At 42.5% G+C, this 15,215-nt stretch overlaps 1 protein-coding gene across 1 annotated transcript in view; it reads left to right on the forward strand.

Annotated features, from left to right (window-relative positions):
* Nucleotides 1-15,215, forward strand: part of LOC120063546 (transient receptor potential cation channel subfamily M member 6-like) — a 52,491-nt gene that overhangs the window by 23,022 nt on the left and 14,254 nt on the right. Inside the window, exons 19-30 of the mRNA XM_039013905.1 lie at nt 2,902-3,153; nt 5,235-5,409; nt 5,566-5,680; nt 5,825-6,021; nt 6,222-6,354; nt 6,455-7,491; nt 8,490-8,590; nt 8,790-8,892; nt 9,305-9,351; nt 11,556-11,596; nt 12,020-12,045; nt 12,252-12,272. Of these exons, the coding sequence (XP_038869833.1) occupies nt 2,902-3,153; nt 5,235-5,409; nt 5,566-5,680; nt 5,825-6,021; nt 6,222-6,354; nt 6,455-7,491; nt 8,490-8,590; nt 8,790-8,892; nt 9,305-9,351; nt 11,556-11,596; nt 12,020-12,045; nt 12,252-12,272 (2,248 nt within the window). The remainder of the gene's footprint in view (nt 1-2,901; nt 3,154-5,234; nt 5,410-5,565; nt 5,681-5,824; nt 6,022-6,221; nt 6,355-6,454; nt 7,492-8,489; nt 8,591-8,789; nt 8,893-9,304; nt 9,352-11,555; nt 11,597-12,019; nt 12,046-12,251; nt 12,273-15,215) is intronic.

Raw genomic sequence — 15,215 nt, forward strand, 5'->3', positions numbered from 1 at the left:
CATACTCTGTGACATCATTGTGATGCAGACAGTTTCCATAGGCAACAATACATCAGACACCAAACCACCTTCTTCAGTTTCCCTCTGTAATTGACTCATTTCTGTAATTCAGTGCTCATCTGTAAAAGAGACCTTGGTCTCAGTATGACTCCCTGATAAAATAAAGGTTTAAAAAAAGGATCAGACCGCTGTAGTCTACTCATACTACTACAACCTCTACCGCTACAGTATTGCAGTAAAGAAAGTGTTAAACTCCCTCTGCACTAGAGGGCTATGGGACTGTAGCGCAAATATTTGTTTACAGTGTCCGTAAACAAATATTTATAATGGAAAGGAGGAGGGCAAGTGAGTCGATGTGCAATCCAAAAATGTGATCATCATTGAAAGGGAAAAGGCGCAACACGCACACAGTCTACCATGGTGAGCGAGCATTGCTCGTTTTCATTTTCAATTAACATTGAATCCCCAGTTATTTGTCTCTGCCTGCAAATCATCCTCCTAAAAGTTAGGCTTTTAGGCTACAAAACCTAGCTCGAGAAAAAGTGCAAGTGTCCTCTGTTATTGCTGCTGATTCAAGTTCAGGAGCCATACGTGAGAGATCAGGGGCGCTGTAATTAAGTAGATAATGTAGGCTACAGCTGATGAAGCCATGCCAAACTAGTAAAAAATAAAATCTATATTACAACATACATATACACATATATACGTTTTTTGCTCTATTACCCATTCCTTAATAATATGCCACCTTGATATAGGTCTACAATAAGACCTTGACAACAAAAAGAAAACAGTCAGTGGCAGAATAAATTCAACTACACATACATTTGTTTAATGCCAAAACCAGAGACCAACATCTGTTTCATGAAGTCCACAAAGCAAATATTACATGTAACAAACAGTAATATGACCTGCAGCATGGTCAAGCAAGTTAATGTTTTCTAGAGTTTACTTAACAACTGGCTACTGATTTAGAACCAGGAGCACTGCCTCTGTTATTCCAGCACCATTTCAACGTAAACATTTAAACATCAAATCAACAGGGCTATACATGTTCAGTTTAATATACTGAAAACAAACTTATAGATACCAAAAAACGATTTAGTCAAGTCAATGTTGCTAAATATAATGTGGCTGTCCATGGTGCAGGTTTCTCTCTCTGTGTGTGTGTGTGTGTGTGTGTGTGTGTGTGTGAGTGAGAGTGTGTGTGTACAATAAAAAAGGTTTCTCTTACTCTACTTGTACTAGTTGAATGTCAATGCCATCCTCCTCTCTTTCATGTTGGCAAAACCTATATGGCTCTGTCATACACTACACTTTTTGTTGTCATAGGCTACCTAGCTAAAATGCTTGCTAGCCTAACTTCCTCGCATGTGCAACAATGAACCAGCTAGGTTAGCTAGCTAGTTAACATCTAGGCCACATATTGAACTTCAAGCCTCTCAGGCCAGTGGCATAATATGTTAATTTATGGTTAGGTCAGAATCGCCATCATAATAATTGGCCCGTACAGAGAATTAAGTCAAAACCACAAGTCTAAATCCCCATCCATGTCTTAGGAAAGGGTTGATTTAGCAAGCTAGCTACTGCAGGACATCAACACAAGCAGACCAGAAACAGACATGTTTTTCTGACAATGTTTTGCTTAGGATGTGATTTGATTGGTGTGAAGCCAAATCCAAACTGGTCTGCCTACCTTGGTGGGAGTTTTGCTGCACCAGGACTACCCACAGTTGAGCTCAGCTCAATGCTGATTGGCTGTCCTTTATTTTTTTTAAATGATCAAGGTAGGCCAAATGCTTTCTGGCATCAATCAATCAAATGCTACCAGCTATACTATTTTGTTCCAGACAGCATCGTGGCTACACATACTGAGAAAGGGGCTCTGCATTTCTCGCTCAGATAATTTCTCCGGTGAGATTCAGCCACTTCCGAATTGATGGGAAATTATGAAAACAGAGATGAGAGAAATGTTGTAATTTTTATTGGTCAAATATTTTGGGAAGCATGGCATAGGATCTCACACAGTGTGGGTGTGTTAAAATCAATTTAATCAGTTTTATTTGGAAATTCTTTAGTAAGTAATACTAATTATTTAAATAAAATATGGGGGGTGGGGGGGTGTTGCGCATGTCACCATTAATATCCACTCTATGAGGAGATTTGATGTAAAGTCCCTCTTTTTAACTCACCTGCACATTAATTTTCTTTGTTGTTCCTTTTCAAAACAATACATTATGTACAATTACACTAAGTAGTATTTGAATAATGCAATATTTTAAATCCCTGTAGTCTTTAAAATGATATTCAGGAGCAAAAGGGTTTCAATAGTTTTTAATTCATGAAAAAGAGGGGCCAGTTACCTCATAGTAGAGGGGGGGCGGTTGACCCCAACACACTCATCCAACATATTACTACTTTACTCAAATGATCTACATTTACCTTAAGGCTTTTCTACTTGTATATTTAAAAAAAGAAATTATAGATCTAACGTCATTGGAATATATCTACAACTTTTTCAAAATTTCAAAAAATTAGATCAATTTAACCACAACATCGTTTTACATTTACATTTACATTTAAGTCATTTAGCAGATTTGTTGAAATATCCCCAAAAGTTGTGATGAAACAGAGGGAATTTTTTGTTGAGCAAGAGCAGTGGCAGCCAGTGAAAGTGTTTGGAAAATAATTGGGTGACATCTTGTGGCCTTTATGTCAGTTACACTCATATTTGTCTCCGTTAAAAATCATCGCACTCCTAAAAGGTAGGCTATAAAACGTAGCTCAAGAGAAATGGAAAGTCTCTCCAACTTGGCTCTTTTCAAACTACGACTGTAATACCGCCTAGTATAGCCAAAGAAATCAGTAAATGTGACAAATGTGTGGTTTGTGTCTACCTGTTAGGTGTTCATGTCGGAGCCGAGGAAGCCCAGTCAGAAGCTGAAGGTGTGGTTCGGAGAGTACTGGAACGTGTCTGACTTCCTGGCCATCCTCCTCTTCCTGGTGGGGCTGGCACTGCGCTGGCACAGCGGGTCCTACCGGACAGCAGGGCGGATCACCTACTGCCTGGACATCATCTTCTGGTATGTCCGGATGCTGGACCTGCTAGCGGTCAACCAGCACGCTGGACACTACCTCACCATGATCACCAAGATGGTGAGTACAGCGTTTCCTTCCTTGGGCTAACATCTAGGGTACGTACAAAACTATATTCCCTATATAGTGCACTACTTTTGTAAGCCATTTCAGGCACACTCTACTGGGTTAGTGTAATAGAGATCCTGAGTGACGCAGCGGTTTAAGGCACTGCATCGCAGTGCTAGAGGCGTCACTACAGGCCAGTGTTCAATCGCGGGCTGTATCACAACAGGCGGCTCACAATTGGCCCAGCGTCGTCCGGGTTAGGAGAGGGTTTGGCCGGGGTAGGTCGTCATTGTAAATAAGAATTTGTTCTTAACTGACTTGCCAAGTTAAATAAAATACATAGCTCCACCTAATCACAGCCCAGTGTTTTTAAAATCTTGGTCTATAGCCCTCAAACACAACTCTGGAACTCAAAGCCAGTTCCACTGCATTTTTCCATTGTTCCCCTTTAATCAGGGACTGATTTAGACCTGGGATACCAGGTGTGTGCAATTAATTATCAGGTAGAACAGAAAACCAGCAGGCTCCGGACCTCGTAGGGTAAGAGTTGAATACCCCTGGTCTATAGGGACCCAAAGGGATGAACATTTTAGTTCTAGTTTAGCAATAAAATACCTGATAATGCGAATCAAGGGCTTGTTGATGAGAATCAGGGATTTTATTTTGTTGCTTGTACAACTAAAATGTGCACCCTTGTGTGCCCCCCTAACACCAGAATGAAAAACACTGACTTATGCCACATAGGGATGTGACGGTCATGGAATTTTGGATAACATTTATTGGTCAGCCAAATGACCGTGGTCACCATTATAGAATTAGTAGAACCGGCGTCCCCATTCAAATAAATTATGGCATAATGGGTGTACTGGTGGCCATTGCGAGTGTACCCATAGGATCAAAGCAGGAAATAAAAGCAGGAAGTGTACCCATCAATATGTCCTATGATTTGCGATTTGTGATGTGATTACCATGGAAATTACCAGCCAGCCATTGCGAGGGTATCCATGAGTTTACTAGCCAAATTTCCAGGCTTAGATGTTCCAAGCCCGTTCTATTCATTATATTTCTAGGTGTGCTGCTGCTGCAGGGAGCGCGGCGTTGCCTAGGCACCCGAAGGCTTGTTTCAGCAAGGAGCAACAAAGTTTCATTATGTTGTAAAGAGTCCATGTTACCGCAGAAACGGGCTCAACCACACAAATGCCTGGCCATCTCTTCTTCAGTCAGCTGTTCGTTCCACAAAAAAGAAAACAGTTATGCCGGTTATTTTATTTTCATGGTGGTCTTCATTCATAACCATTGGTTACACAGTTATACGGTAACTGTGCCAGCCCTAATGCCACAGCATAGGGAAGTATTCAGACCACTTTACTTGATGGAGGCCCCTGTGTTCTTGGGGACCTTCAACGCTGCAGACATTTTTTGGTAACCTTTCCCAAATCTGTGCCTCGACACAATCTGTCTCGGAACTGTACGGACAATTCTTCGACCTCATGGCTTGGTTTTTGCTCTGACATGCGCTGTCAACTGTGGGACCTTATATAGACAGGTGTGGGCATTTCCAAATCATGTCCAATCAATTGAATTTACCACAGGTGTAAAAACAAGGATGATCAATGGAAACCGGATGCACCTCAAGTTCCAGTCTCATAGCGAAGGTCTGAATACTTATGTAAATAAGGTATTTCAGTTTTACTTTTTTAATAAATTTGTAAACATTTGTAAAAACCTGTTTTCACTTTGTCATTTTGGGGTATTGTGTGTAGATTGATGAGGATTTATTTTTATTTTGTCAATTTTAGAATAATTCTGTAACGGAACAAAATGTGGAAAAAAGTCAAGGGGTCTGAATACTTCCCGAATGCACCGTAGTTCTAAAAAGGGCTTAAAATGGAACATTTTATCATGGTGAAAAAACAAAAAACAATGTTTGATACAAATGTAAAAAGTATGTCAAACATCCTTCCTCTCAATGAAGTTTCCATGTGAGAATTGCCAGAACACTCTGAGATACCAAAAATATTTACCACTCCCGCTTGCGTGGAATCGCCCATTTAAAAAAAAAAATCCTCTATGTTCTCGACCCATTTGCTCAGACCAGTAACATGTTTTACATTGTGGTCATGATGGCCATCGTGCTGCTGAGTTTCGGGGTGTCCAGGAAGGCCATCTTGTCTCCAGACGAAGCTCCTTCATGGACCCTGCTCAGAGATGTGGTCAACCAGCCGTACTGGATGATGTTTGGAGAAGGGTACCCCGATGAAATAGACGGTGAGTAACTACTAACCAGTGACCAGTTACAGTAGTGGTTCCGTTTGATTGGAGTTGCTTGCAACACCAGAGTTGTGGGGGTGACTCCTGTATGGGCCACAGTCAATGGGAATATGATGCCATTTGAGACCCCCGTCCCTTTTGTGTTTATGGCAGCCTGTGCAGAAGGCAAGCCGTGTGCCCCCGGGGCTTTCCTCCACCCTTTCCTCCAGGCCGTCTACCTCTTCTTCCAGTACCTCATCATGGTCAATGTCCTCCTTGCCCTTCTCAAGTAGGGACTCTAAACCCTCCATCAAAAATATAAATTGTCTTTTGAATCTGTCTTTTTCTGCCTGATGTTTATGCTTTATGTACAAATTGGGTTTTGCAGCATCTCTCAGTGCTTTATGGTTTGTTATGGATCTTTTTTTGACAGCAATGTCTACTTTAAAATGAAGTTCGCGTCCAAAAAGCTGTGGATGTACAACCGTTACCGTTACATCATGACCTATCAGGAGAAGCCGTGGCTGCCCCCGCCCCTCATCAGCCTGAGTCACATGACCCTGTGTGTGACCGCCATTTACCGGAAACACAGGGGCTTGTCTGAGAAGGAGAGGGACTCCTGTCGGCTTAGTGAGTGTGTGTGTGTGTGTGTGTGTGTGTGTGTGTGTGTTTTTGGATGAGTACAACTGATTTAGCCTTAGTCTACTACGCTGTTGTTCTATGACAGTATTGATTCAAAGCATTTTCACGTGGTAGGAAAATGCTACAGTACTTCTAAGTGAGTTTGTTTGAAATATGGACTTGTTTGTAATTTTCTCTCCCTCTGTCAGAGCTTTACCTGGGCCGAGAGGAGCTGAAGAGGCTTCATGAGTTTGAGGATAGGTGTGTGGTAGCGTATTTCCACAAGAAAAAACAAGATGTTCTCTGCAGCCAGATCCACAGGATCCGAGCCACTGCAGAAAGGTGAGTCTGAGATTTCGAAAGAGTCCAACTACCTCTCAATAGCCATAGAGATACCCTTTTTGTGACTCCCCTGAATGTCTCTGTGTCCTTGACCTGACAGGGCTGAGGAGATGGGTGTAGTTATTGGTGAGGTGTCTGAAAGGGTCAATTTCATCCAGGACAGCCTGCAGGTGCTGGACAGCCAGCTGGGCCAGCTGCAGGTCCTGTCCGCCCTGGCCGTGGACACCCTCACCCTACTGTCAGCCTCTGACAGCCTGCAGCAGAAGGAAGCCCACCTGGGACACTGCCGGCCAATTGCCCACTCCCATCACCACTCACCCAATAGCTGTACCCTCCCCCACATTGACATCACGCCCTGCCACACACCCAAGGCCTACCGCAGCACCCCACCCTCCCTGCTGTGGGAACACACCTCCCGCAGCCACCGTCCGCCACTGGAGTGGCACCCGGGAACATGGGGGGACGGTGGCTGTGAGGGGTGGGGGGCTGGCGAGACGAAAGAGGAAGAGGAGGTACAGAGTATCATAGTGCATCACGGTGGCGAGGTATGGCCGCTTGGTTATGGCTTTGCCCCCCATGACTCTCTCCCTCAACTGGGCGGTGCAGGGCTCAGGGACAGGACCCCCTGTGAGTCGTGCGGGCCATCCCACTGTGGCTCTCTTCTGCACCCCTGGACCTGGGCTGTAGAGGGTTCTCTGGAACCCCCCCACTGCAAACCCTGGGCCTACTGCGACCCTGAGATGTCCATGGAGGAGGACGAAGAGGGGGAGGTTGGGCAGCCCTTTGATGTGGATGTGTCGAGGGCCTCTAGCCATGACTTTCTGTTGTTGGACCCCCAGTTCGAGAGAGGCTGTGGGGCCATGGGTTTGGTGAACCCTTCCTTCTGTAAGGATGACGACCCTGGGGCAGCAAGCTCCAGACTGGGCCAGTGGGGCAGGAAGTGTCCTCGTCGGTGGACATGTCTGTCCAGGGACCAGCCGCACAGACACAGCCGCTCTCCTTCCTCTAGCATGGAGAACATGGCTCTATCTAATCCCTCCCTGAGGCCACTACAAGCCTCTTTCCCCGCCCTCGACTGCCTATCAGGGGAGCGGAGCTTCACAGCTGACATACCCCTTGGCTGCAGTAAAAGCAGAGGTACTGTACCACCCTCTTATGCTTGGTGAGCATTAGCAACAACATGCAAAGAAGGCTCAGTTACCCAATATTTTATTTTGTCATCACATTTGTATTATGTACCACATTTCAAATCAAATCAAATGTTACTTGTCACATGCTTCGTAAACAACAGGTGTAGACTAACAATGAAATGCTTATTTATGGGCCCTTCCCAAAAATGCAGAAAGATTTTTTTTTTGAAATAGTAGAAGAATAATAACACAAGGAATAAATACATAATGAGTAACGATAACTTGGCTGTATACACAGGGTACCAGTACTGAGTTGATGTGCAGGGGGTACGAGGTAATTGAGGTAGATATGTACATATAGGTAGGGATAAAGTGACTAGGCAATGGGATAGATAATAAACAGTAACAGCAGCGTGCAGTATTTGATGAGGCAAAATAGTTCAATGTAGCTATTGGTTAACTATTTAACTAACTATTTAGCTGTAGGCCGTCATTGTAAATAAGAATGTGTTATTAACTGACTTGCCTACTTAAATAAAGGTTAAATAAAACAATTCTAAAATTAAAAGCAGTTTTATAGCTTAGGTATAGGAGCTGTTCAGTGGTACCGCTTACCGTGTGGTAGCAGAGAGAAAAGTCTATGACTTGGGTGGCTGGAGTCTTTTTAGGGCCCTAGGGCCTTCCTCTGACACCGCCTGGTATAGAGGTCCTGGATGGCAGGGAGCTCGGCCCCAGTGATGTCCTGGGCCATCCACACTACCCTCTGTAGAGCCTTGCGGTCGGATGCCAAGCAGTTGCCATACGAAGCGGTGATATAGCCAGTCAAGATGTTCTCAACGGTGCAGATGTGAATGCTATGGGACGATAGTTATTTAGACAGGTTACCTTGACGTTACCTTGGCCACATACCCATGTACGAATACCCATAAGGTAAAGATTCCATGACACTAATCCATTTCTCAATGTATCTCTAGTGATTCTACCTGTCCTGGTTGTGTTATGCAGAGTGGTCCAAGTCATCTGACCTGGCGATGACCTCAGGGAGCAGAGAGAGGTGTCAGGCCAGGAAGACAGTCAAGATTTTGGAGGGGAGTTCTTCAGATGCTGTAAGACAGACAGACAGACGTCTGAACACTGAATCTGTTCAATCATATATCCAAACGGCATCAGCCATTTACTACTAGGTCCTGCACAGTGCCAGTCTAATGGATCCATAGCTATTTATATCAGTACATGTAAAGCTGTTTATAGCCCATGTATATCGATTGATTTGAGATGACCCTTCATTGACCTCTTTGCTCTCAGGTGAAACAGGTGGACTCTTACCTCTCTGACGTGTGCAGGAAGAGGAGGCGCAGGGGAGGAGAGCCTGTATGCTGGTCTGCATCTGCTAGCCTCAACAAGTTCAGTATGTGTCAATGTGCAGTTCCCATAGAGACAGAAACAGGGCACACCTCCTTTCTTTGCCATAGATCACTTCTGTGACAGCATGCTAAAGCTGCTCTCCATCTCTATGACAGTGCTCTACCCAAAATGTCTGAATGTACCCTAACCTAAAGCTATGGATATATCCTACACTTATAAAAAAGGGTTACAAAAGGATTCTTCGGCTGTCCCCATAGGAGAACCCTTTTTGGTTGCAGGTAGAAGGCTTTTCTGTTTCCATGTCGAACCCTCTGTGTAAAGAACCCTTTTAGGTTCTAGATAGCACCTTTTTTCTGAGAGTGTTGATGAACTGCACCTAATTGACTTCATATCAGCTTTTGACGATTCACCATTATCGTTTCACCAAACACCCTCTCATGTCAATATTGTTACAGATTTTGAACCCCTGGATTCTTTGCAGAAAGAACATTTTTCACATCAGGTAAGATTTTATGTTGTGTATAAGCAGATATATTTCCTGTATTATAAACATGTTAAAGGTCCAATGCAGTCGTTTTTATCTCAATATCAATTAATTTCTGGGTAACAATGAAGTACCTTAACTGTGATTGTTTTCAGTTAAAATGGTTAAAAAAAAAGCTTCTTAGCAATGGGCAATTTCTCAAGCAAGAATTTTTCTGTTATTGGCAGAGCAGTTTGGAATTCTTTCGTATTTGTCTATTAACTAATTTACTGTGTAGTGATGTCATCTTGGAAGGCCAAAACTCCATCCCACCTAAACAGGCTGAAATGTCAGTCTTTTCAAACAGCTCTTACACTAAAAGGTCATTATCATAATTTTCACAATTTCATAGTATTATTCCAACCTCGTAGTGTGAAAATATATACAAAAAACAGGGAAATCACGTTTTTGACTGCACTGGGCCCTTAAGTAATAAAAACGTGGAGATGTATACTGTATAGCGATATCTCTATATAGGTTGAAGACTGTTTAAAAATGTTCAGCTAAGATTATGACTGCGTTCCAAGCTGACTACATTGCAGTTGCCTGCCAGATCTCACAGCATCTGGATAGTTGTTTAATTATCAGCTAACCATATATTTCTTTGCCTTAAATTTCTATTTTCCCCACCACTGATCTACAGTTTACTCCACATTTAAGTCAAAGAAAAATGATGTCATCAGAAATGAATGCAACATTTTTAACCAAGACTTCTTGATTGCAAAGGTATTCACACCCCTTGCTGTGACACATCTAAATACATTCAGGAGCAAATATTTTCATAAAGAATCACAATTTCTTGATTGGGGTCCATCTGTTTGCAAAAGTAGTGGCTCTCTTAATTTGAGAGCAACTTCCTCTGCCTATCAAGTATCAAGGTAAGACCCAAGTGCAGACGGTGTGAAGTAACAATGTTTATTGTAACAACAAGGCAAACGACAGGTCATGGCAGGTAAGAGTCGATAATCCAGAGTAGGAGCAAAGGTGCAGGACGGAAGGCAGGCTCAGGGTCAGGGACAGGCAGAGTTCAGTAAGTCAGGCGGGCGGGTACAGGGTCAGGGCAGGCAAGGGTCAAAAACCAGGAGGACGAGAAAAAGAGAGGCTGGGAAAAGACAGGAGCTGACAGGACAAACGCTGGTAAGCTTGACAAAAAAAGACGAACTGGCCCAGACTGACAGAAAACACAGGTATAAATACCCAGGGGATAAGTGGGGAAGATGGGTGACACCTGGAGGGGGGTGGAGACAAGCACAAGGACAGGTGAAACAGATCAGGGCGTGACACTGCCTCTATAACGTCAGAGGATAGTGTATAGAGAATATTGCTATACATCAATCATTTCCAACCAAACTGACTGAGCTTGAGCAATTTTGACAAGAACAATAGATATTATGTCGGCCTAAAAGTTGTACAAAATTGGTGGAATATTATTCAAAATGATTCACAGCTGTCACGCCCTGACCATAGTTTGCTTTGTATGTTTATATGTTTTGTTTGGTCAGGGTGTGATCTGAGTGGGCATTCTATGTTGTATGTCTAGTTTGTCTGTTTCTGTGTTTGGCCTGATATGGTTCTCAATCAGAGGCAGGTGTTAGTCGTTGTCTCTGATTGGGAACCATATTTAGGTAGCCTGTTTTGTCATTGTGGGTTGTGGGTGATTGTCTATGTTTTGTGTTCAGCACTATTTTCTATATAGTGTCACGTTCGTTTTGTTGTTTTTGTAAAGTTTGGTTAAGTGTTCTTCGTTATAATAAATAGAAGATGTATTCATATCACGCTGCGCCTTGGTCGTCCTCTCTTCCACATTACGACGAACGTGACAACAGCTGCAATTGCTGCCAACGATTCTTCCAGCAAGTATTAACTCTGGGGTGTGAAGACCTTTGCAATCAAGATATCAGTTAGTTATTATTATTATTAGTCATTTTTGAAATGTTTTATACATTTTCTTTCACTTTGAAAATGTAGAGTAAGTTGTGTTGATCGGAAGGAAAAAAATCTAATTTAATAGTTTAAAATAAATATTTAAGGCAGCAGTATGTGCACACTGTGCAAGAGGTGTGTAGACTTTCACTAGGCACTGTAGCAATCTGATGCCCGACTGTGCAGTCGATGACATAGCAATCAACTATTGGTTGATGCAATGCAACAACTGTTATGGATGCTCTGCTCTTGTCCTGTAGGACTCCAGTCAGTCCGTGTGGACCAGCTGGGCCTGCTCTTCGTAAGTCTGCATGGGGCGGAACGAGCTTATGAGATCACATGTACTGTACATGTACCATTTTTACACTATCTCTGTTCGGCTTAGTAGTGTAAAAAGCCCAAATGGAGTCCAACCTGGGTTAAAAAATGTTATTGAACTTTCAAATACTTTCAGTGTTTGATTGAGCCTACCTGGAGTGACAGATGGGCGGGGTTTACTGTGTTTGTACTATCCCATTGGTTCCATTGCGCCAGGCAAGATCAATCAACCACAGCTAGTGATTGGCTAGCAGTTAGCGAGCAGCTAGTATTTGAAAGAAAACACATTTGATCTCAGGTCTGCATGGAGTAGTGGTGGAATTGTGGAGAAAGTAGTCATTGTGGAAGTACTGAAGTTGTGTATAGTAGGATAGTTTTATCAGTTCTGTATGTTCTTCTGTTTTAGAGTGCAGGGTGGGATCGCACCTGAAGGTAGGTAACCTGACTCATGTCTAGATAAATTGCTTGTATGTAAAAAATGTATATATTTGTTTTCCCTCTCATTCTTTTTCTCATCTTTCCCCTCTGCTAGAATATTCACCTTCCAAATCAAAGTCGTAATTGTTAACTGTAATTGTTCATTTTGTTCTGTTCTTTGTTACCTCTGTGTTTGTCTGTTACATTTCAATCGATGGAAGACCTGGACCCACACTACTCAGGTACTCCCCAACAATCACATAAGTCATATTTAAAAAATATAGCTGCAAGCAGCAATGAACGGTGTTCACAGGTTTACAGATAGGACACAAGATCAGTTGGATAACAAAGTAAGCAGTTTATCATGTATGAACTATCTTCCTTTATGTGCAAACAGTGAAAGCATTACCATGTTTATCTCTCAATACCACAAGGATGACACTAGCAGGACCAGATTACAGAACGGGCACAAAGTGGTCCCCGACCTCCGGGGCCCCCCAACCAAATGTATTTATTCATTTTTTGGGTTGTGGGCCCCCTGGAGGTCGGGGCCCCCCCAGATAGCATATGATAGCAAAATGTGTTGAATTGCAGGAAATTAGCTTTAAAAATGTTAAAAATATTCCACTATATATGTCCATTAATATGTTATTAACATATCATGTGTCATAAAAATAGATAATTTCTTCACTACACGCAAATACCAGCGTTACTGCATCTCATTTCATTGTTGTAAGCAAAACACAATATCTAGAATTCATTGCGATTTCAGGACATTGTACCGCCCCGTTGAAGGTGGATCCAGTTTATGTTGAGAAATAGCAAAATGTCTGTGTTTGTAACCAGCACTTTCGGCCAGAGGATTTCTAAACTGATGGGGTTGCCAGGTCGTCAAGTGTTGAAAAGTGAAGCTATTCCATCGATTTTTCCCATCAAAAAAAGAAGGCATCCGATCAGCCAGCATCAGCGCAGCAGAAAAGAAGTCAAGCTGAGGTAACGTAGCTAACATTACCTAGCTAATTAGCTAGCGAACTACATTTGTTTATCTAAACCAAAATCTATCTAGCTAGCTAGATTTAATAATATGCTTGCTAGACATTCCAAAGCAAATCAATATAATTAGCCAGCTGCTATCTGGTGACGTGATTTGTATCTTTGCAAGCTAACGTTAGCTTCGTTAGATTACGTCAGTTACAGCCTACCGGACCGTATCTAACCGTTAGCTAGCTAGCTAACTACCGGAGAGGCTGACCACGTTTTTTTTAATGAGCTAACATGACCACGTATTTAGAGTCCGATCGCATCAACATCAAGCTCAGCACTATGGCTCCATGATGAGCAGATACAGTGCATTCAGAAAGTAGTCAGACCCCTTGACTTTTCTCATATTTTGTTACAGTATAGCCTTATTCTAAAATGCATTAAATTAATTGTTTTCCTAATCAATCTACACACAATACCCCATAATGACAAAGCAAAACCATTTTTTTTTTTAAACGTTGCAAATGTATTAAAACAAAAAAACAGAAATACCTTATTTACATAAGTATTCAGACCCTTTGTTATGAGACTTGAAATTGAGCTCAGGTGCATCCTGTTTCCATTGATCATCCTTGAGATGTTTCTACAACTTGATTGCAGTCCACCTGTGGTAAATGCAGGGTTGGTCCTACAAAGCCAGAACCCCCTGATGGGAGAGCATAATATACAAAGAAAATCTCAAAGCTGCTAATGAGAACCTTGACGACCTTGTACCTAGCCGGTGTGGATTCTGGTGGGGTACCCCCACCTAGGTAGTGGTAGTGCTGACAACACTGGCTGCAGTAACCTATGGGGGGGGGGTCACACTTGGACAATCAGAGAGAGGTTATATTATTGTGACCCTGGTGGCACAAAATAATCAAAGGTCTGACTGCACAGAGGTGCTTGGGAAAATGGTCACAACGGGGGACCAATGTGTGTGTTTCAGGGGAAGGGGGTGTATCTGATCTCCATCACCTAGGACTTGACATTGGTTAATCAAATCTCCCCATTTTTGCAAATGTTCTCAATCTTGCATGCTTTCTCAAACAGCTGTAACTGTATATGCATTCGTAAATCAAGTCCTTTTTTGAGTTGAGCTCTGGGATGTAACAACTGTTAAGCATATGCGCTTATGGTTGATTGTGGGGGAAAGGGGTTGAGTATGTAAGTGTGTGTGTGTGTATCCCACATCTGTTGCTAGGGGGTAAGAATGTTAGGGACAATATCTGGCCAAAATCTAAACTGCACCTGGCCTTTGTCTTTCATTTCAAAGATGATGGTACAAAAAAAATATTATTATATATTTTTTTGTATTATCTTTTACCAGATCTAATGTGTTATATTCTCCTACAATCCTTTAACGTTTCCACAAACTTCAAAGTGTTTCCTTCCAAATGGTACCAAGAATATGCATATCCTTGCTTCAGGGCCTGAGCTACAGGCAGTTAGATTTGGGTATGTCATTTTAGGCGAAAATTGGAAAAGAAAGGGGCCAATCCTTAAGAGGTTTTAAGTCTGGGAAAACTCCAGGGCTGGATGGCATACCAGTTGAGGTATACCAAACTTTTTTTGATATACTCAGATGACTGTTATTAGCATGTTTTAACCACTCTTATGTAAATGGTGGATTATCGGACACTCAACAAGAAGGTCTGAATTCATTATTACTGAAACAGGATACAAGTGGTAAATATAAAGATCCCTTTGGCACACCTGTATCTGGGGAGTTTCTCCCACTCTTCAATTTTTTCTTTAATATTTTGTCGCAAAGAAAAAGCCATATCTCCGAGGCCCCTTACAATGTTGTGATGCAAAAATCCTAGCAAAATATATAGTACATAACATCTGGTGCCGACAGAGATGGCCGCCTCGCTTCGCGTTCTCAGGAAACTATGCAGTATTTAGTTTTTTTATGTATTATTTCTTACATTGTTACCCCAGGAAATCTTAAGTTTTATTACATACAGCCGGGAGGAACTATTGGATATATGAGCAACGTCAACTTACCAACATTACAACCAGGAATACGACTTTCCCGAAGAGGATCCTCTGTTTGGTCCACCACCCAGGACAATGGATCGGATCCCAGCCGGCGACCCAAAACAACGGCGCCGTAGGAGGGGCAGAAGAAGCGGTTTTCTGGTTAGGCTCCGTAGACGGGC

This window comes from Salvelinus namaycush, chromosome 18, assembly GCF_016432855.1.
Source record: "Salvelinus namaycush isolate Seneca chromosome 18, SaNama_1.0, whole genome shotgun sequence".
Taxonomy (NCBI): domain Eukaryota; kingdom Metazoa; phylum Chordata; class Actinopteri; order Salmoniformes; family Salmonidae; genus Salvelinus; species Salvelinus namaycush.